At 38.8% G+C, this 21,622-nt stretch overlaps 2 protein-coding genes across 3 annotated transcripts; one reads left to right on the top strand and one right to left on the bottom strand.

Moving 5' to 3' along the window:
- Nucleotides 1-500: 500 nt before the first annotated feature.
- fam161b (FAM161 centrosomal protein B) lies at nucleotides 501-9,364 on the bottom strand. 2 transcript variants are annotated; one of them, XM_079459321.1, is made up of 9 exons: nucleotides 9,042-9,364; nucleotides 7,343-7,641; nucleotides 6,799-7,250; nucleotides 6,362-6,693; nucleotides 6,133-6,254; nucleotides 5,865-6,032; nucleotides 3,647-3,746; nucleotides 3,360-3,538; nucleotides 501-2,197 (listed from the first exon to the last, which is right to left on the bottom strand). In XM_079459321.1, exons 1-9 carry the CDS (start codon nucleotides 9,057-9,059, stop codon nucleotides 2,125-2,127), a joined length of 1,743 nt encoding a protein of 580 aa, XP_079315447.1. In that variant the 5' UTR covers nucleotides 9,060-9,364; the 3' UTR covers nucleotides 501-2,124. The 2 variants fall into 2 exon arrangements, with proteins under 2 accessions (XP_079315447.1, XP_079315446.1); XM_079459320.1 differs by lacking the exon at nucleotides 501-2,197 and having other exon boundaries at nucleotides 2,925-3,538.
- On the top strand, nucleotides 9,357-21,068 carry coq6 (coenzyme Q6 monooxygenase). The gene is made up of 12 exons (XM_079459322.1): nucleotides 9,357-9,934; nucleotides 10,286-10,420; nucleotides 11,466-11,524; nucleotides 14,095-14,221; nucleotides 15,622-15,752; nucleotides 15,820-15,927; nucleotides 16,972-17,034; nucleotides 17,195-17,302; nucleotides 18,503-18,705; nucleotides 18,992-19,107; nucleotides 19,689-19,855; nucleotides 20,589-21,068. Exons 1-12 carry the CDS (start codon nucleotides 9,727-9,729, stop codon nucleotides 20,616-20,618), a joined length of 1,455 nt encoding a protein of 484 aa, XP_079315448.1. The 5' UTR covers nucleotides 9,357-9,726; the 3' UTR covers nucleotides 20,619-21,068.
- Nucleotides 21,069-21,622: the final 554 nt, after the last annotated feature.

Below are 21,622 nucleotides of genomic sequence, written 5' to 3'. Positions count from 1 at the left end.
CAGTTATGCATTAGATTGATTTGCGAAGCTGTTAGAATCTGTTTTGCAGTTAGCAGGCATAAGATCAATGTAATCTGATATTGAGAAAAACAGATTTATGTGATTATGTCACATAACAATAATGTGATCTATTTCACATCCTGTACACGTTCTAATAGAGATGTAAACATTTCTTCTTTTCTTCTTTTTATGTTTATGATTTACCATTATCTAACGCAAATAAATGGAAAATGAAGTGTTTTCCTATAGAGAGGGATCCTATATGATTCAGATGTATCTGTCGTGTTATCAAGGACACTCGGTTGTGAAGCTGTAGACCAAGAGCACTTGACATTAGTGTGACAGGAGAGGAGAGCACAGTTGCCATGGTGACTTCACAAGAGCACTTGAACTTTCCGTTATCTGGCACTCAAAGCTCAACATAGGGCCTGTCACTCAAAAACTTCATAAATGACTTGATGTGGCAGTTTCGATATGTGCCAGAATCAGATGGACACATAATTTGTCAGTCAACTTTATTGAGAAAGAAATATCCACAGATACATAACAAAATTGTTTCAGACATCCCAATGTGTGGCAAATAATAGTATGCTGACCAAAGATGGCATACCTTTTACAGTTATATTCTCAGAACCCCAATGTGTAAGAGAAGAGATTGTGGGGTCTGCATTTGCCTTTTTTGGTTTTAAAATGATTTAAAATGAGAGGAAGATCTCCTGTACTATAATGACATTCGCACACATAATCGTAGTTACTCTGCCAACATTTGCGAACTCTTGCCAGCTATCCAGTCAAACCTTGACCCCCAGACTTTCCAATCGCCAGCAAAGTACAAAGCCTTATTCTTAAATTGCACTCAAACTTTTGTGTACTCAAAGTACTCAATGAAGTACATCCAAAATAAAATTATATAAAAACTGACCAGTGATTTTCATAGCCTCAGGATGAATCATTGTCTAGGTTATATTTCAGCGTGAGCGCAAGGCTTTTTCCACCACAGAATAAACAAACTAATCCTCAAATGTACAAATCATATTTCACTCAAAAGTGGGATTAAAGCCTTAAAAGGCACTGGATGCTGCACGGCTCATATAAAGTAATTATGTTCCAGCAGAAGATTGTCATGTTAAAGCAAAAGTACAAATTATGCCTTCGAAACGCTCTAAAATAACTGGAAGAAACACTGGAGCTTTCCATCAGTTCACAGAAAGATGAATTCCCCCAGTTCCTTACAAACAGGAGATCGCAGAAAATGCAACTCTAGGGCTGATGAAATGTTCACTGGCCAGTTGGAGTAAGTCTCTTGATGTGGCCAAGGACTTGTTATAATGCACGCTCTTTTTCCAACAGCAGAGAAATGTCATATGGCCTTCAAAATAGACCAGACTTCAGAATGAGAGTTTCAGATGGGTCTTGGGCTGAGGGGAGTTGTCACCGAATGTAATTTGTGTATATATTCGAATGCACATTTGTGAATAGAGCTCGCCTCTGTGACAGTTATAGTTTATAATTGTAGCAGTCATTCAGAACCTTCTTTATAGGTAGAAGGTTTGCTTGTAAGAGCCAGGGCAAGGCTTCCCCGATTTACCGTCTGCAAACTTTGAGGGAGCCCAACAGCAGACCCAAGTGCTTTTTATGTGGTTTACAAGATTATTTAATGCGCAGTAAGTAGACCTCAAGCGAATATATTTTAATATGCAGTTCCTCTGGTTGCCAAGTGTTTAGGTTTTCTATTTTTCAGATGGATCCGTAGCCCCCGTTACATATTTTCAATCTTAAAATGAAAGTTGCTTTTAAATTTATTTTTAACAAAAATGTTATGACACCCAGATGGAATTTCTTGAACATTTATAATCCTCTTCATAATGTTAAGTTATCCTATACAGCTTAGCAGTTATAATGACCCAAGTCGCTTCACCAGTACAATTTGTTAAAGTTACATTAAAACTATATATTTTTTGTTGCAATCCTCTTTAAAAGACAAAAAGTGACTTACCAAGCACCATTCATCAAGTTTAAAAAACACAAATAATGTATCAAACACTGAAATGAATGAACCAAAAGGTCCGACCATAAAGATCTCTGAGTACAGATGAAATTTGGACCACCAAAACACATGTTCTGTCAGCATACGTCCTCCTTTTTGGTCTTCTCTTTGTCCTCCTCGTTTTCGACACTGTGTTCCCCACTTCCTGAACTGAAAATAAGACTTAATAGAACCCCACATATACATCAGACCACTACATCATAATATTTGCATGGTTACCTTTGTCTTATGCCAATGTCAATAAAGCTTAGTAAATTCATAGATGACAGTCCATATGTCACAACCACAAAATGTTGTGTTTCCATTGAGTAAGATCATGTCTATGATTTTTTGTTTATATGTTTAGGGTCATTAAAGAGGAAGTAGAATCACAGCGCTCAGCTAAACTGGGATAGATGCTTTGAAACACAATGTTAAATCACTCTGTCACGCTCATAAAATATAATACACACAATACAATAATTGTGCTTGATCGGGGAAGGCATAATGGAAAGCAATGTGTTATTCTATATTTAAAGTAGTCATGCCACCACGCTTTTATGCCAGAGACAAACATTCATTTCTTTGTTTGTCTTTATACCTCCATAGAGATGTACAAAACTCCATATTTTAAATGGCCAGTTTGATTGTAGTCGAGAATAGTACAATTTTTATAGTTATAGCAAATTTAAAAAACAATGTTACCGAGCGAATGGTGCTGGAGAAACTGTGCGAAAAGTGATGCAGGGAATGGAATAAATATGTTTTTTATGGTGCAAAACAGTCAAAAATACGGCTTTTGCACAATAGCAAGAATGCGGCGATGCACAACAGGTGATGTAAAGTCAGACAGTTACTATCTTGAAGTGTATTGCCATTTAATTTTCATTTATTTTTTGGAAAAACAATTCAGATTCATTGAATTTGTAAAACAAGCGCTGCTCTGATGGTTGCGTTGGCTGTACTTAAAATGGATATATAAACATATTTCTTTTATTAAGATTTTTTATTAAAGATGCTTTTAAAAGTAAAGGTGCTTCACGGTGGCATAGAAGAACCTTTTTGTCTAAATTGTTGCAAAACATCAGAAGAACCTTCATGTTTCACAAAAGGTTCTTTGTGGTAAAAAAATTTCTTCTGGTTATAAAAAGGTAGGAAATGTATGAATCTTTAAAGAACATTTGACTGAATGGTTCTTTGCGGAATCAAAAATGGTTCTTCTATGGCATCGTTGTGATGAAGGACCTTTCAAGCACATTCATTTGTAAGGGTGTAGTGAACCGAGTTGGTTGTTAGATGACACATGACCCGCATGCCCATCTCTACTTCATACCTTTGCTGGTTTTCATTGTTTGTGATGCAATGATCCTCATTCTCAGAGTCACCATCCACACTGTTTGACCCATGGGTGCTTTTAACGGTTTCTCCTTTTGACTGCACAAAGTTTTCATCCAAACCTGCTTGTTCCAAAGTGTCTCTGTATCTTCGTTCGGCATTAACCTTGGCATTTTTCTAAAAATAAATAAACATTAGGGTCAGAAATCCATCAACTGTGAATAGTTTACTTTAGGTATTACTGGATGTATAGGGTGTTTCATTTAATTGAATCTTTCAACATACCTGGGAAACCCGTTCAAACAGGTACGGGCGAGCTGTCACTCGAGTTCTTATGTCCTTTAGCTCTTTTTGATAATCTTTCATCCTCTCTAGATCAGCTTGCCTGCATACAGTACGTTAAACAATTGGACTGACAATAAGTTCGCAAATGCATGATGCAATGTTCATTCGTTTAAGGAATGTTTTAGGTTCAAAACACATTAGGTACTATGGACAAAAACTGTCACAGATGTTGTTGATCCAGCTTTTTTGCACTGAACCCAGAACATTCCTTTACAGCGGGAGTTTTCAACAACTTTCGGACCCCAGACTGCAAGTCAACCCAGGGGTGCCTGATACAGTCCAGTACATTTGAACAGCAGTACTTTAAAAAAATGTTCATTAATAAAATGACTATGCATTAAAGAAATAGTTTCTTTCAAATCGTGTTTATTTCTCCTGTCGAAAACAAATTGAGGCTTTTGAGAAAAGCTTTCCAGGGTTCTTTTACCTAAACGGGGGGCTATTGGTTAAGGTCCACATTTTAGTTTCATTCAAAGGTTTCTACACCGAGGTAGAGGCTGATATTTTTTTCGGAAACAAAATCACTATTAATCACGGGATTGGGACGGGACAGGAAACAAATTCAGCAGGAGTGGGCGGGATTGGGAATCATTTTTACGCAGCTGAAAACGGCAGGGGCATTTGTCAACGTTTAAGCCGAGGAACTATGATACAATGCTTTATATAAGACATCCAGCTGTATAAGTACAATGCGTCGATTGGTTGGTGTTGGTATTTGTCCCGTCTCATTTCAACTATCTGCGCTTGATCGAGGTAAATCAGTAGCAAAACTTGAAAGCATGTAGATTTTAATTTGTGAACTTGTGAAGTAAGTATTTGTACCCGTACACTAAAATGTACACTCAGAACAACCCAATGTGAACACTTGTAAAATTAAATACGGAAGTTGAATGTTGAGATTTGCACTTCTGAATTTGAAGTTGCAGAAAAATTTACACAAATGTGGCATTTACAAAGTGAGTGTACATTTTAGTGTACTGGTACAAATACTAACTTTACCAGTTCACAAATTAAAATCTACATGCGCTGAAGTTTCGCTACTGATTTACCTTCATACGTCAATGCGCAATAAATCAGTGGTGGGAATTCTATGTTGTGACAATGGAATGGAATGATACAACAATCCAGTTCCCTTGCCTGGCCCTGTTATGTGACACATACACATACTTTAATTTAAAATGAGTAGATAGTACCTTTAACCCAACAACTTTTACTCTAGTCTTTTGATATTTGATAATAACTTGAGGATGTCACAACTGCTGGGCTCAGAGAGATAGCACACAATAGAATACCGGGAAGAGGGGTTTAATGGGTAAACAGCAGGAATGAACACAACAGGGAATTCAATAACGTGCCAAAAATAAGGTAGTTCCAAAAACAGGTAAGTCCAGGAAAACACAGCTAGAAGTCTTCAAACATGTATATAAATCTCACAGGTCACCAAAGTTCCAAAAACTGGTAAATTCTGAAGCAGGTAGATAATACAAAACACGGCTAAACTCACAACTCCAAATTAGTCCCAGTAACATCTATAGCCGACAATGTGTAAAACATGACGGGAAATGTAGTCTGTGATCAAAGGTCTGGTGAAAGTGAACAGGGAAGATGGTAAGGGAGCACTGATGCAGGGGCGTGGCCAGCGGCAGGGCAGAGGTTGTTACGGATGACGCTTTCTCATGTCTCGTCGTACATTCGTCATCGTTAAGCAGCGGATATGTTTATCTTTTACAGTGTATTTTCTGGTTGGTATGGACGTGCTGTAAAACAAGAACATTTCCGGGGACAGCTACAATCGAGGACAGAACACCAAAAACCAGGACTGTCCCTGGAAAATGGGGATGTCAGGTCACCTTACTCTACATGACGAATAAGGGTGTCACACATAACCTTTTCTAAGTGATTGCATAATCGAAGTCGCGGAAAGGCAGTGCAAAGCCGTGTATTAATGTTTAAAAAGTATATCATTTGTAGATTTTGAGGAAAATGACCCTTTCAACAGGGATAAAAACCCTGAAAAGCTTTCCTCATAAGCCTCAGTATGTTTTCGACAAAAGAAAAGAACGCATGGACAACTTGTATGACATGTGTGGGAGTGAATTATCATAACATTTTATTTTTAAAGTGAACTACTCCTTTAAGTTATCTGAAAAGTTCTCACCGGTGCTGTTTGAGTTTCTCCTGGTAGACCTCTTTTAAGCTTTTATGGGGGTCCATAGCTTTGGCTCGCATTGCCACGGCCTTGCTTATAGCCTGCGACTTAATTCGGTGTTGTCTCATCCACTCTGCATTCTCCTGCTCTTTAAGGTCCTTCAGTTCCAGAGATCTCCTGAATAGCAATAAGCATGATAAAGAAAACATCACTACTTCGAACCTGTTGAGATTTAATCATACTGTGTATAAAACTTATCTCTTGCCTTCCAGTTTACCTTATGGCCACTGATCGTCTTCTGGCAGCATCTGTTATGTAGGTTGGAAGAGTATCCATAGACAGTGATGTCAAGCCACCAAACGAAGAGCTTCTTTTTAAATTCATCTTCTTTGTAGTGTCCTATGAAAATGGAAAATGTGTGATAAAAAGACACACAATACGGAAAGGAATTTCATTATACAAACTGTTAGATAAATGCTACACAATAGAACAAAATTAAATCTAACCAATAGGTTTTCTGGACTCCTAGAGCGTGACTGTAGTGCTGATGTGTGTAGCCGGAATGGTTTACAGTGAGTGACGTCTTTCCTCTCTGCTTTCTCCATAGCCTTTTGTTGAAAGGCTTGGTATAGTTTGTCAAAGTCAGGCACTGCTGTGTTAGTCTTTGGTCTAAAGGATGGCATCTGGTCCAAATAACCCAGCATCTTGCTTTTGGTCTTCTGGGCACTGCGGCTCTGGCTCTCTGCACTAGATTCCAGCGTTTGAATGGGTGCTGAGGACGATTTCAATTTCTCCTGAGCCCTCAGTTGAATGCGAATCTTCCTCTGCTGCTCTTGTTCTGAATCAATGTCACATGATGAAACATGACAAAGTGAATAAGCCAAAATATGCATAATTGCACTATTTTACTCATATATTAATCAGATATTCAAATAAATGTCACCTTTCAATTGTTCAGAGAACCTGGTGTTTGAGACAGCTTTTGGTATTGGCTTCCTCCCACAAACAAGTTCTGTTTTTTCACTTGAATTTGCAGAAGCCATCTCCTCCTTCTTTCTCCTCTCTTTCTCTTTCTCTTTCTCTTTCTTGTCCTCCCTCTTGTGGAATCTGAAGGGCTTCTGCATGGCCAAGAGGAAATCTCTCCTCTGATCACGACCTTCTTGTCTCAAACGCTCTTGATCCTGGAGGAGATCTTTATAAAGAGACTTTGAGACATGCTCTGGGACTGGGGCAACACGGAACTGTTTTTCACACTCTAACAGGTCTGCCTCCTTCTTGGCTTTCTGTGTCTCTTCGGGAAGAGGCCTCCTCTGATTGTCGCTCCCTATTTTCATAGAATTGGCTAAAGTACTTGTAGTCCTGATTCCATTTGAGGTCAAGTTCTGACGAATCACTCTTGAGATAAAGAAAAGGAAAAGTATTGCTTTGTTTTTTATACATGTGCTAATGCCTTAACCTCAGACATTTTAGAGTACTACTGAAATTACCTGCGGTGTTTGCGATTTTCACAGTTTGGCCCATCATTGATGATGTCCTGGAGTAAACTGGTTTTCAGTATCCACTCAGTGCTTGCGGCGAGCAGGGAGTTTTGCAAAACCCTCTTGGCCAGGCCATCCTGGTGCTGAAGCTCTAATTTATCCAGCTGCTGCTTCTGTGTGGCCTTCAGAGCCTCCGAATGCAACTCAAAGTCAGACTTTTTTCGGTCCCCTGAACTGGACAATTGGCTTTTGGACACTTGAACATTACCTCCTTCTTCAGATTGTGGGTAAACTAAAGCGGGAGAGATCTGACCAGAGAATGTGATTTAGTATTTGACATAGATGGAGTGGCTGATTGATCAAGGGCGTGAATGGAATGGTCATGAACGCCTGGCTTATCCACTTGAGTAAAGTGTTGTGTATTTAAAATCATATTTTATTAAATACATCTTTAAAAACATTTTATTCCATGAAAATGTAGTTTAGTATGCCATGTCAGACAGAAAAGATAACACTGGGTGCTTTTCCACCATCGTTGCTTATCGTTTCACTCCATGCCGATCCATGCCAGCCGGTAAGTAAATGGTTTCATTTTCCACTGCAGGGCTGATAACGGAACTTTCTTAAATGTAAACATGAACGCGTCAAGCTCTGCCTTGGTAAACACAAGAGACTGAGCTATATTGTCACAAAATTCCAAGCCGAGAACAGTTCGTAACCGTGCCGTGTCGAACCAGGCTCACGTGGAAACATAACTGTAACGGTTCGGCACGATGGTGGAAAAGCGCTCACCGATTCAACATTAAATCAATAACAGTACCTTTACTATCTAGGAATGAATGAAACGTATTATATATAAACTATAGATGCTCTGACATTATTTCTATGGACAATAGTATAGCTAATTGTGTAACATATACACGGAGTGTCTTTCATTATTACTAAAGTAAAATGTTTTTGAAATATAATACTTTGAATTTAGTGATACATGAAAAATGAACTGATCTTAATTTTAGTAGAATTTTATTTAGTCACAAATGAATTCCTACTGTTCCAACAACTAAACTTTTGAAAGTGTTAAAGGAATAGTTCACACACTCACCCTCAGATTGTTCCAAACCTGAATAAATGTCTTAACTCCCGTAAATAAATAGACTACTATTGCATTGAAATGGGGGATGAGATCTGTTTGGTTACTGGCCTTCTTCCAAATATCTTCCTGTGGGTTTGTAGAACAAACGTTTGGAACAATTGAGTGAGTAAATGATGACAGAATATTGTTTTTTGAGTGAACTATTCCTTAATGTGGTAACGCCTGTTCTGCATGGTGGCGCACAGATGTGAACAAACACAGAAAAGGTTTTCATGTATGTGTATTTTGTATGACATTTCATTACAAAATATCGACTGCATGTGTGTTTGTTTCTTCTAAATTGATAAGGAAGAGGACTGAACGCCATGCAGCAGAGCGAATGCTATTACCATGACAACCCTAAACGCTCATAGTAACTCGTTGTTATTTTCACCACCGCAGTCCAGTTATATACGATTAATTATGAATGCTAAGAACATTAAAACAAGCGGGATAAAATTAACGCGTGTATGTTTTTAAATAGCAGCATTTACATCCTGTATTGCAAAGACCTTCGTTTCCTTGACAACGTATCATTCAGAATAACCTTCTTCGCAAAGATTGTTTATTTCTCACCAGTGTCATTTGATCCATGGTGCGATTGGGCTTGAAATCACACAGAGATCCATTAACTGTAAGAGATCAGCAGATCGTCCATTTCCTCGGAATCGGCAAATATTATGATCTCTCTATCCGCACTTGTCACAATCTCCACCCATCGGCGCCTGGGTCCGTGGCTGCTGAATCCTTTGAAGTCTAACAGTGCATATCCTTTATTTTATTTAGCAAAAACAGCAGATTCGTTTGAATGCATAATAAATATGATAATCAGTAAAACAATGTCGTTAGGATTAACATGGACCCAAAATGAACGCTCTTCGTCTGTCCTCCTAGACGGTAGATGGCGCTAGTGATAAACACGCGTTCATATATCATCTGAAACATTCAAAGAAGGAACACGTAGCGACAGTACTTTAAAAACAAACAAGCGCAAAGTACATTTGCACTGCAGTGTTTGACATTTTTGTTTCGCATCGTGACGCTAAATAAAGTGTTTCAGAAATATGAATTTTTCACTTTTTTGAGCGACTTTTAAACCGGAAGGACTGTAGCGAACAAAACTGTTACGTATTCTCCACCATCAGCAAACATGGCTGGGTTATAGTGTATAGCATTGCTGTCAACAAGAGGACACATTCAAAGAGAACTTTTGAACGCCTCTTTCACCTTGTTTACTTGTAACAAGTTGTTGTATGCTAGGATGTACACTTTTACCAAAGTGAAACTAGCCGTTGTCGGTATAGGACGGCGGTGTGTTGCAAGAAGGACGCTCAATTCAGCACGAGCAGTGAGCAGAGGTTTCGCGTCCTCGGAGCTCGGGGACGAATCCACCACAGCTGAGAATGAACTGTATGACATCATTATTTCTGGTGGGGGAATGGTGGGCGCCGCAATGGCATGTTCACTGGGTAAGTGTTATTATAGGCAGTGTCGTGCAACCCTGCTCTCATCTCGCATCCATTCTCCCACGCCGTTAGAATGTTGTCTAACTTTGAGGGTGCAATAAGATGTTACTCTTCCCTAAACAGCACAGGTTATCATTTTGATGAAAGTATTTAGCCGGAGGTAAGGGTGAAATTGCGGTTTAACGCTCTCGTGCCGTAGGATGCAAAAGTAAACAATGTGCAATAAACATAATTTATGCGCACAGATCTGAGTTTTAAATGCATCAGTAATATCATGGTAATACCAAACATTTCCTAACTCATATAAATCCCCCTAGACATCCTCCAGTATCTTCATTCTATATTCCTTTACAGGTCTAGATCCAAATCTGTCAGGGAAGAAGATTCTTCTGCTGGAAGCTGGTCACAAAAAAGTGATGGACAGGGTGCCAGAGACCTACAGTACGAGGGTCAGCTCCATCAGCCCAGGCTCAGCAACACTTCTTAGTGGTACTTTTAAGTGTCTTTTATTCTAAATAAAAGTTTTTGAATATTTTGTTTTGATCATTCTTATTTTTAATTGTTCCAAAACATGTCCTCCTCGCATTTCATAAAAAAAAACATAGACTTTTTTTAGATTTTTGGTCATTTTTAGATGTTATATTGTAACCTTTTACATGGTAATATTTTCATGGAAATTACCACCACCTGTTCTCATTACGATAGCGTGTAATGTATGTGTAAATTGTAAAGAATCTATATGGCGATAACTATACGTAATGCTGTTTTTTAAATATGTTAACACAGTGCCTTGCAAAAGTATTCATAATCTTCATTCCATGCACGATCATTTCAAAACTATTTTTTGCAAGGCACTGTATACAGTTTACTTATTGATATATATTTATATATACTGTACATGCACATATGTACAGTATGTGTGTATGTGTATGTATACATGGATAGAATATAGGTATATAGAAAAACGATTGATTTGAATGTGCCCTCCGCTGTCAATTCCTTTGGCTGCTCTATGTATGCCGAGTTGAAATATATGCTTATGAATCCCTTCTATAACAGTGCGCATGATTAACAAACCACAATCTTGGTAACTGCGTGGAACAATCGGATCCCATCTAAAGACGTGTGCTTAAGAAAGGCCATGTGTTTTAATCAAAGCTCTGAAATATAACACCTCTGTCATTAAGTCTATTTTCAGCTGTGCTTGTTTATGAAACATTGTCCAGGATGTAGGTCAGGTAGCTCTCTCTGTCTTTTACGTGCTGTTTGACAGGAACTGTGCTGTCATGCGCGCTGCTTTTTCCTGTTTCTGTGTCCAGTTATCTTTGTCAGTCATGCTGTGCGGCTTGTCCATTTGTACTAGAAGTCATTTTGTATATTCAAAATACCAAATGAGTACGTAAACGTTAATAAAGTGCAGTTCCATTGAGGCAGGTTAGGCGGCATTTGATTTGCATTTTTATGTGGTTGGGGGGGGTGAATTAGGTACATATGCTATGTTGTGTCTTATTAATGGTATCCTTTGATGTTACAGGTCTTGGTGCTTGGGACCACATTGTCAATATGAGATGCAAACCATATAATAAAATGCAGGTTAGTAAAACATCTCCAACTCCAAAATACTGGTAGTACCATGGTTTAGTGATAATATCAGATAATGATAGGTTGGTACTAAATGGTTTGGAGTTCAGGAGGTCACATCATTTAAGCTGTCTTGTATTTTGCTCATCGCCGTGGGTCTGTCATCATACTGTCCGCACTCATAAATGAATTCTCCAGAAGCACAACCTCAGAATTCAAATGATACATTAGAGATGCAGAACCCTTAAACGCCTTAATGCAAAGTGAAAGTTAAGCTTGGTCTTGATGTTGACCCTCGAGAATTTTCTATTAGAGTCTGATTTTGCGGGCTGGCTTTAAATCTCTGTGTACGTTTGAAATTGGAATCTGTCTCCTGTGTCTACAAATTGAAGATTTATGTGAAACGCAGGGGGGAATTAAAATCCATGTCGATCTGCAGTTAACGGACCCTTAGTTTTCTACACTGCGGTGGGAATACTGTTTTTTTTCTTGTTAGATGTGGCCTTTTCACTCCCAAAACTAAATCCTGTTTATTCCGAGCAAATGAAAGGCATGTCATCAGAGTGCACTTTATAGGGATATTCCTTACCTTTTTATACCTTCAGATTTTTTACTGTGTGCGCATTTAAAGTGCATCCGGAAATATTCACAACGCTTCACTTTTTCCCCTTTTTATCATGTTACAGCCTTATTCCAACATGCATTCAATTAATTATTTTCCTCAAAATTCTACAAACAATACCCCATAATGACAACGTGAAAGAAGTTTGTTTGAAATCTTTCCAAATTTGTAAAAAAAACGAAAGAAGCACATGTACATCAGTATTCACAGCCTTTGTCTCAATACTTTGCTGAAGCACCTTTGACACCAATTACAGCCTCAGGTTTCTTTGAGTATGATGCTACAAGCTTGTCACACCTATTTTTGGGCAGTTTCTCCTATTTGTCTTTGCAAGATCTCACAAGCTCCATCAGGTTTGATGGGGAGCGTCTGGCACAGTCATTTTCAGATCTCTCCAGAGATGTGCAATCAGGTTCAAGTCTGGGCTCTAGCTGGGCCACTCATGGACATTCACAGAGTTGTCCTGTAGCCACTCCTTTATTATCTTGGCTGTGTGCTTAGTGTCAGTGTCCTGTTGGAGGATAAACCTTCGCCACAGTCTGAGGTCTAGAGCGCTCTGGATCAGGTTTTCATCGAGGATGTCTCTGTACATTGATGCATTCATCTTTCCCTCGATCCTGACTAGTCTCCCAGTTCATGCCACTAAAAAACATTCCCACAGCATGATGCTGCCACCACCATGCTTCACTGTATGGATGGTATTGGCCAGGTGATGAGCGGAGCCTGGTTTCCTCCAGACATGACGCTCGCCATTCAGGCCAAAGAGTTCAATCTTTGTTTCATCAGACCAGAGAATTTTGTTTCTCATGGTCTGAGAGTCCTTCAGGTGCCTTTTGGCAAACTCCAAGCAGGCTGTCGTGTGCCTTCCGTCTGGCCACTCTGTCATAAAGGCCCGAATGGTGGAGTGCTGCAGAGATGGTTGTTCTTCTGGAAGGTTCTCCTCTCTCCACAGAGACATGCTGGAGCTCTGTCAGAGTGACCATCGGGTTCTTTGCACTGTATGTCTAAACATGTTATCAAATTGAAAAGGAGCTGAGGACCGCCTAACAAGCTTCCTCTCGTACTTCAATTCAATTAAGCGGTTAGAGGAAAGCGAGTAAAATGGGTTTGGGAAATGCCATGTACCACTAAAAAGTGTAGAGGTTCCTTAAAGTGTTATCAGATAGATTTTTTTCTAGAGCGGTCTGAACTTTTTCGGGTATCTTTGTTGCAAAAATAATTATGTTAAAGGGTAATTTTGGCAAGGGACGGGCAATTTGGCAGCGTCTGAAAGTACATAGCAACTCCGAAACTTATCAACAGCTGTATTTTCCTATGTGTAAAATCCTCATAATTGTGGGTTGGTCACGTTTTAAATCTTCCACGTAACCATGTATCAAAAATTGCAAAACCACCACTATTAGTGGTTAAAGCATGGGCATAGAACAAGTAGCAAAGTCTTTTCATCATGTTTCTCGTGGATTCTATTGTTTGTCAGTCACTTTAGTTTTAATAATAAGTTTTTCAAAAAATATGTACTGTATGTCAATCAAGTTTTTGGCTTTACAACCACTCCGCTATTTGATTAAATTGCAGGGCGTCCGAAAACTTGGCTTGCCGATACATTAACAAACAGCAGACAGAAAATTTAACTCGACTGTAATGTTCGCATATTTGGTATTTATTATCGGCTCAACTATAAATACAGGCGCAAGTCGCCACGAAGAATGGAATTTAGTATTTCTCCTCGCCCCAGTGAGCACACAAAGTCAACCGTGCAACCTCAAAGGCTGTTGGTGGTTTTTGCCGAACCTAGTTTGATGTTTGGTCGGAGTATCTGGCAAAGCTCTTTGCTTGGTTGATCGGCTTTGATGTGTTCAGTTAAGGCACGTGCTCTTCTGGAAATTCCGTAAATAGGGTCTGAGTGGCCGCTTAAAGATAGAGTTGTAAACCGCAGCAATAATTTGCTCTTTTGCTTTAGGTTTGGGATGCTTGTTCAGATGCCCTGATCATATTCGATAAGGAGAACCTCCAGGACGAGATGGCATACATCGTTGAGAACGACGTCATTGTGGCCTCCCTCACTAAACAGCTGCAGAGTCTCTCTGGTAATGCACACATGCAACATGGAATCATTTCGGTGTTTGTTTTTGTAATCATTGCTTTGAATCCTCTCCACTCACTGTGTGATCTTTCTTGAATCAGTGCTGTTTTTGCTGTGCTATTTTGCATTTCTCAACGTTTCCTCCAGAAGGAGCCCGAGCGCGGACACTCTGCTAATTGGTTTTAGGGATGGCTTGGCAAATTATGTCACCACAAGCCATTCCTTCCTCTCTGGCATTATGATTATTTGTTCTCGTTCTTTTCGAACATCTTACTTCCTTCCACCTTTTTAAAGATTCCACTTCGTTGGACGGGTGCATGTTTTTCCAGCTATTTCGATCATCCAGCACATTACTTTTGGTGGGAGTTCGAAGCCCCACGAGAACTGCTATCCTGTTCGTACACGTGCAGTGGTCTATTGACCCATTTAAAAAACCACATTCTCTCCAGTCGTAGCATCTCGCTCACTCAGGGTGCCCAAGCACGGATGGCGTTTTACTGTAGCGTTTTGTTTTTGTAATTAACTAAACCGTTCCAAGCTCTGCATTTGAAATCTTGCCTTTTCCATGCCATGCTCTGTAAAACAGCATATTTTTTAAAACATGCCTTTTTTCGAACACATCTTACATTTAACAGATGTGAGTTAGCACGTGCGTATTCATGTGCCTCAAGCTCCTTTATTTTTGCCGAAGGACTGAACGCAAAGTACGTACACATACTCGCATACATCGGCCAGCTGTTTTGTTTTTGTAACTCAACGCAAGCCAATATTTCTCAGAAGAACTGGTTTTCAGTTTTTTGGACCAAATGCTATCCAAGTCTGAAACGTAGGCGTAATTCTGGATCTTTTCATGTGCTAGATGACTGCCAGTGATTCTAAGAAAAGTGGATTTTCTGCTTCCTACTCTTTCGTTCTCTGTTGTGTGCAGGATATTGGCAGCTGGTCGTATGCATTGCACGGTCTGCTTGTAGATAAACACTATTAGTCAGTTCGGAGTGACTCGCACAGCAAATAAAGGGATAGTTCACCCAAAAATGAAAGTTCTGCCATCATTTTCTCACCTTCTGTCATTTTAAACCTGTATGACTAAAGAAGATAATGTTGGTAACCGAACAATGGCGGCACCCATTCACTACTATATAGGCACAAGACCAATTCAAGTGAATGGGTACCGCCGTTGTTTGGTTATTAAAATTTTATTGTGATTCATCATCTTTTGTGACTAAATAATTGCTGCATTTTCATTTTTGAGTGAACTTTACCTTTGAAGTCATTGCTTGGAGGACTTTAGATTTAATAACTCTTTGTATTTTTGTATTTCTGAAGTTAACTTGAAAGAGACTGCTTTGACATGCATTATGATGTTTATACATGATTTTTAATGATCCGTCGTATCTCATCCAGACCATGTGGAAGTGCAGTACCGAACAAAAGTGGTGAAATACACCTGGCCCAGTCCTTACCACATGGCTGAGTCCATCCCTTGGGTTCAGGTGAAATTGGCCAATGGAAAGACTCTCCATACCAAGCTGCTGGTACGTACAACACTGGACACGGCTTCATATGCTAAACTTCAAACGTACTAAAAGGTGCCTCTTTCAGATTGGCGCCGATGGTCCAAACTCAATGGTGCGGAGAGAAGCTGGTATCCCTACTGTCAAATGGAACTACGACCAGTCAGCTGTTGTTGCCGTTCTGCATTTGTCTGAGGTACGATGATGCTGACACAATGCACATCATACTTCCTACTATTACTAAGGTTTTGTAAATTAGGGCCAGAAATGAATGAAATTTGGTCAGATTTACTTTTAAGGGGATTTAAGGGGAAACTCCACCCAAAAATGAAAATTGATTTGAAATGAATTGATCAACCTTGATAAAGTTGTTCCAAACCTGTATACATTGATTTGTTCTGTTGAACACAAATAAAGATATTTGAAGAATGCTAGCAACCGAGATTTCAAAATCAAAATGTTTTATTCAAAGGTAACCCAGATCTGTTTCTTCAAAATTAATTTTATGGTGTTTAATAGAACAAAGAAAGATATACAATAATTGACTCTACTATGGTAGAAAATGGTGCCCCAGAAATATCAGTTGATAACATTTGTACAAATATCTTTCTCTGTGGTCAACCAAACAAAGAAATGTATACAGGTTTGGAACAACTTGAAGGTGAGTAATTCATGACCGAATTTTTGTGTTCTAGTCCCCACATAGTTTTTTTGAAGGAATATTACAGGTTCAATACAAGTTAACCAATGGCGATGTCATGGTTTTTATGGTCAGACATTTGCATGTGTCATCAACAAAATCAAGCTCAGATGGAGATACAAGGTTTTGTCACTTGACTGAGGTACAAGTGTTTTGCCGGTAGTCAGATCGATAGTATCTAATGAAGTGCGTAAGTGCGCCGAAACATTATAAACTAATAATCACGGCTTTTTATTAAAAGACAAAATTCAAAAACCAAGATAAGTTTCATGTTATCATCATAGTATGTTAAGCCAAGTTACAGTCAATGTTTTCCATTTTAAAGATTTTCAGAATGTCAGGTTTTGTCACAAGCTCTTTTTAGTATGTTTTATTGGTTAAATATTTGCAGACCTCCCTGACACATTAACCAATAGTAATGATTTATGAAAAAATTATGCCGAAATATACTGTAGCGATTCGAGGTTTCCGCCAGACAGTGATGATATCTTTTAACATTTGTTTCATTTGTGTAAACCAGATTTTTTTTCTATTTGTCAGCCCACAGAAAATAACGTGGCCTGGCAGAGGTTCCTCCCCACCGGACCCATTGCAATGCTTCCCGTGAGCTAACTTTCAGTGTTTATTTTACTTGTAAATGATGTCAGATTTAATTGATTTGTTTCATTGGCCCATCATGATATCACTCGGAGGTCAAATGGAAAATGCATCTGTGTGTAATGGTACTTGAAACCCAGACATGGTGTATGTGTCTGCTTTGCAGTTGTCAGACACTGCGAGCTCACTGGTCTGGTCCACCAGCCATCAGCATGCTGAAGAACTTCTACAGCTGGATGAGGAGAGCTTTTTGGATGCTATTAACTCTGCATTTGTGAGTAAAAGTTTGTGGCCTTGCTTATTTCCGTTGAACACCTTTGGAGTGTCCTGTCATGTCGTCTTCATATCATATTCACTTCATTTTAAATGTAACAAAGCAGTGTTATATTACTGACATTTTAAAGCATTGCCCTAAATTCTCTTTGGCTGAGTGCCCTCAAACTGACCCTTTTTTTGTCTTTTGTTTGCGTTTCTGTCAAAGAAACTCCACTTTTCCCAAGCATGCTATTTTTACGGGCCCTACTGGTCACAGGCCTTTGCATCTGAGTCACGCTTGCCATCAAAACTGGTTTGCTAATTAAGCCCAAGGTTTGCCAGTGTTGGTCATTACTCCACGGAATGTTTTTTCTACAGACCAGACTCAAATGTGTGGCCTGGTCAGTGTTTTACTTTAATTAGCTATGCTTTTTCTCTGTGAAATACCTTTACTTTCTAGAGAGCTTTGGGAGAAGAGGAAAAGGGTCATCTTTAGTTTAATGTAAAGATGAGGATTGCCTATAATTCGTTCTAACCCTGTATGACCGACTTTCTTCCGTTGAAAAGGTTACACAAAGCCAATGATAGCAGAAGTGACCAAAAATAAAGAACCATAAAAGTTGTCCTTAATACTCATGTGCTGGTATTTTAAATCTTCCAAAACCATGAAATTTGTTTGTGTAAGAAACACAATTTTCGTACGTTTTGTGTCCAAACATGAAACAAAAAAACCCACAACAAAGATATTAATATTGACAAGATGCGGCACTGCCGGTACAATGAAGGGCGAGGAATGCAACACTCAATTTGGTTGCTCTAGTGAAGAAAGTTAAAACAAGCTAATCGTCAATCAACGATGATTCTCATGGGCTCTCGTGATGCGCTTGCCAGCCTGTGCGCAAGGCGCAGTAGATGATGCGACCTCGTAAAGAAATATGCTATTTTATTTGATTTCGGTGGACTTTTTGGGACCTCTTCATCTGCAAAACAATTCACAGAAAAATATGTTCAGCTGGAGAAATGAAACCATAAACGTTTTTGTTTTTACATTTTCCCTGTACCTGCCTCTCCACTCCGTCCCATTTTATTACACACTGGCCACACATTTTTCCATCTACTTTAAACTTAAATCTATTATGTGGACAGTTTCGTGCCATAAACACCATCTGCTCTGTCCCTTTTTGCCATTAACACCTTCTTTTTGTTGCTCCCTTTTAAGTGGAGTAATGAAAACCATTCTGAGCTGGTGGAAACTGCCGGCTCTGTGTTCCGAACTGCTCTATCTGTTCTGATGCCTGACAGCGGCTCTGCACGCCAACTCCCACCTAGTGTGTCAGGAATTGGCCCAAAAAGCCGGGTCATGTTCCCGCTGGGTATGGGTCATGCCACAGAGTACATCCGCCATAGAGTGGTCCTCATTGGGTATGTTTACGAGGCGTCTCTGAGCTAAAACTTCAGTTCATGCACCTTTATCAGTGTTTTTTCCTTAAGTATATATCATTTTCTGAATTACGTATGAGTTCAAAGGAGAAATCTTTTAGTTTTATTGTGTAGAAATAATGTTAAGGATTGTCTAATCCTGTTATAGCAGTGATGATGTATTTAAGATAGATTTTCTTGGAGATGTTGCAGTGCATGTAATGTAATATAGGGTGTATGTTAAACATGGTTTCAGCCTCAAGTATTTTCTCTGTGTTTCCAATTTTAGAGATGCTGCACACAGAGTCCATCCTTTAGCAGGCCAAGGTGCCAATCTAGGCTTTGGAGATGTAGCCTTTCTCACACAAGTTCTTAGCCAAGCAGCATTTAATGGAAAAGACCTTGGTAAGAATTCCAACATCAAGGACAGTCAAGCCGAATGTATTTCTATAGAGAATTGAGTTGTTTCCCTTGTTTTCAAATATAGAGAGCATCCTTTGCAAAAGGAAAAGGAATTTTGTTAGAGGATTGAATAGTGGATGAAAATGTTTGTATAATACTTAGATCATTGATGCTCGAACATATGATAAGATGGTCATATTCAAAATTGAGATGTTTAGAAGAAGATTTCCTTGAAAAATGAGTTTTCCTCTTATGATTGTTACTCTTCGCCAAAAACTGCCTGTAAATATGTTTACAGCAACAAACTTCTTAGAAAACCCTACTTTCCACATGCATGCATGTTATTACACATAGAGGTTTTCCTTTGGATACTGTGCACATTTGTAAATAATAACTAAATATAACAACTCAATAATATTATAATAATTTATAATAGAAATTGGTAAGAATTGTGTAGAACTATAAGTTCAGATTCTGTTTTGGCATGTGAGCATCACCAAAATGCATTTAATTATAATAGTAAGGCAAGCTCTTGAGACAAATGTTTTTTAAATGCATCTACTATCAACTTATTTGAACTACAGGAGCCATGCAACACCTGCTGGAGTATGAAACTGAGCGTCAGCGACACAATCTTCCCATGATGGCAGCCATTGACCTCATGAAGAGGCTCTACTCCACCAATGCGGCACCCATGGTTCTGCTACGAACCTTTGGCCTTCAGGCAACCAATTTGCTGCCACCTCTTAAAGTATGGTCACATTTATTTTGTACTTCATTGTTTCCTTCCTCTACCATATTCCTTTACTTTGAATCTTGTTCTTTTTTAGCTCTGCGGCAGTCCTCTTATGTTTTCCTTCCTCTCTGTCATCCGTGCCTCTCTTTTCTCTGTTCTGCTTCCAGCTTCCCATTTAGCCTTTTTCACCTCTCCAACTTTTGCTCCCTCTTTCACAGTTTCTTTGCCTTCTTCCTCTCTCTCCAACCCCATCACCCCCATCCTCATCTTGTCCTCTGATTACATGCCTTTCTACTCTCATCCATGCCTGTAATTTACATGGTCAGGAGCTACTACTACGGCTATGTTTAGCCCTAAATTGACCCTTACCGAAAGTGTGTGGGTGGGGTTGCAGGGCCATGCATGGTGGTGTTGGCTTGTGTTTTCACACTCCTTTTATTATACTCTTATGAAATGGCTTCATTCCTTTTACTGAGCGATTCCAACTAGGTCTGTAACTTTTCATAAAGGGATTTCACTGTCCTCATGGCCTAGAGGGATATCGCTCACATTCTGTATTTCTGTAAAAGATATTACATCCTAGTGTTTGCTGCTCAAGAACAATGAGAACAGAAATGTTCCCCTTTTGTTGTCCTTTTTTGGAAAGATCTCATTTCTTTAATTAAACTGTACAAAATATCACTTGTGGTGCAAATTTAGTCTTTCTACTCACAATGGTCTGAAGTTTTATTATATTTTGTACCCACAGGAGCAGATCATGGCCTATGCAAGCAAGTAAAGACTGGCTTCAAGCTGGATGTTTGCTGGATCTCTAAAGTCAAGATGTTGTGAAGACTTTGTCCATTGAATGTAAATTAATAAATTATATTTTATTCCTCTGTCAACCCTTAATTTTGTATGCCTTTTACACAATTGAAAACATGCCATCATTCACACAAATGTCTTGTATAACAAGTCCTATTGATCTGCGTTACCAACAGCTTTGTATGTTCTGCCATATTACATAGGTTAAGATTCTGTGAATGAGCATACAACGGAATCAAACCTAATAGATCAAATAAATTCAGGTCTGCAGATATTTTATTCCTGTGGCAATAATTATTGTTTAATTACTTTTTTGTTATAAAAATGTATTGATTTATTAAACAAAAGCCGCATTTAGTTCCCATAACCTTAAAGTTAGTTATTTCAACGCCTGGTGGAAGTAAATATTTTGGAACACGTTTTGAGTAGAACACCCAGTAAGTATCCCTATTTTACTATTCTTTTCATTATAAATAGATCATCAAAGTCATCATGAATTCATATATTTGACAAAACTATGGATTAGTTTTTTAGATAACCTTTAGATAACTATTGACTAACAGCACGTTTTGGCGATTTTGACGAATAATGACAAACATTTGCATGATAAACACCATATTATGGTTTAGTCTACGGTATCCTGGAAGTCCCTCACGTAAATGGTACATTTCTTCCATTAATTACAAATATTGTTGAACAAATATTTAGCAGATAAGTGCATCCTACAGTGTTGCAAACAGGTAACCCGGAACAATGATATAATAAATATCAATACAATACAATAAATGATACATTACTACACTAACCAAACCCTAAACCTATACAGTCGTAAATACGTGAGTTCATTTCTATTACTCAGTACTTACATGTATAATTACACTGTAACACAAGCACTGTAAAATAAAATGTAACCCAATGTTATTATGCTTAGTAGACAGGTAGTGGAAGTCAGTACAGTTGTCAAAAGATTAACAGACA

Source organism: Barbatula barbatula (genome assembly GCF_947034865.1).
Source record: "Barbatula barbatula genome assembly, chromosome: 6".
Classification (NCBI taxonomy): Eukaryota; Metazoa; Chordata; class Actinopteri; order Cypriniformes; family Nemacheilidae; genus Barbatula; species Barbatula barbatula.
This window is presented reverse-complemented; position numbering and strand designations above follow the sequence as displayed.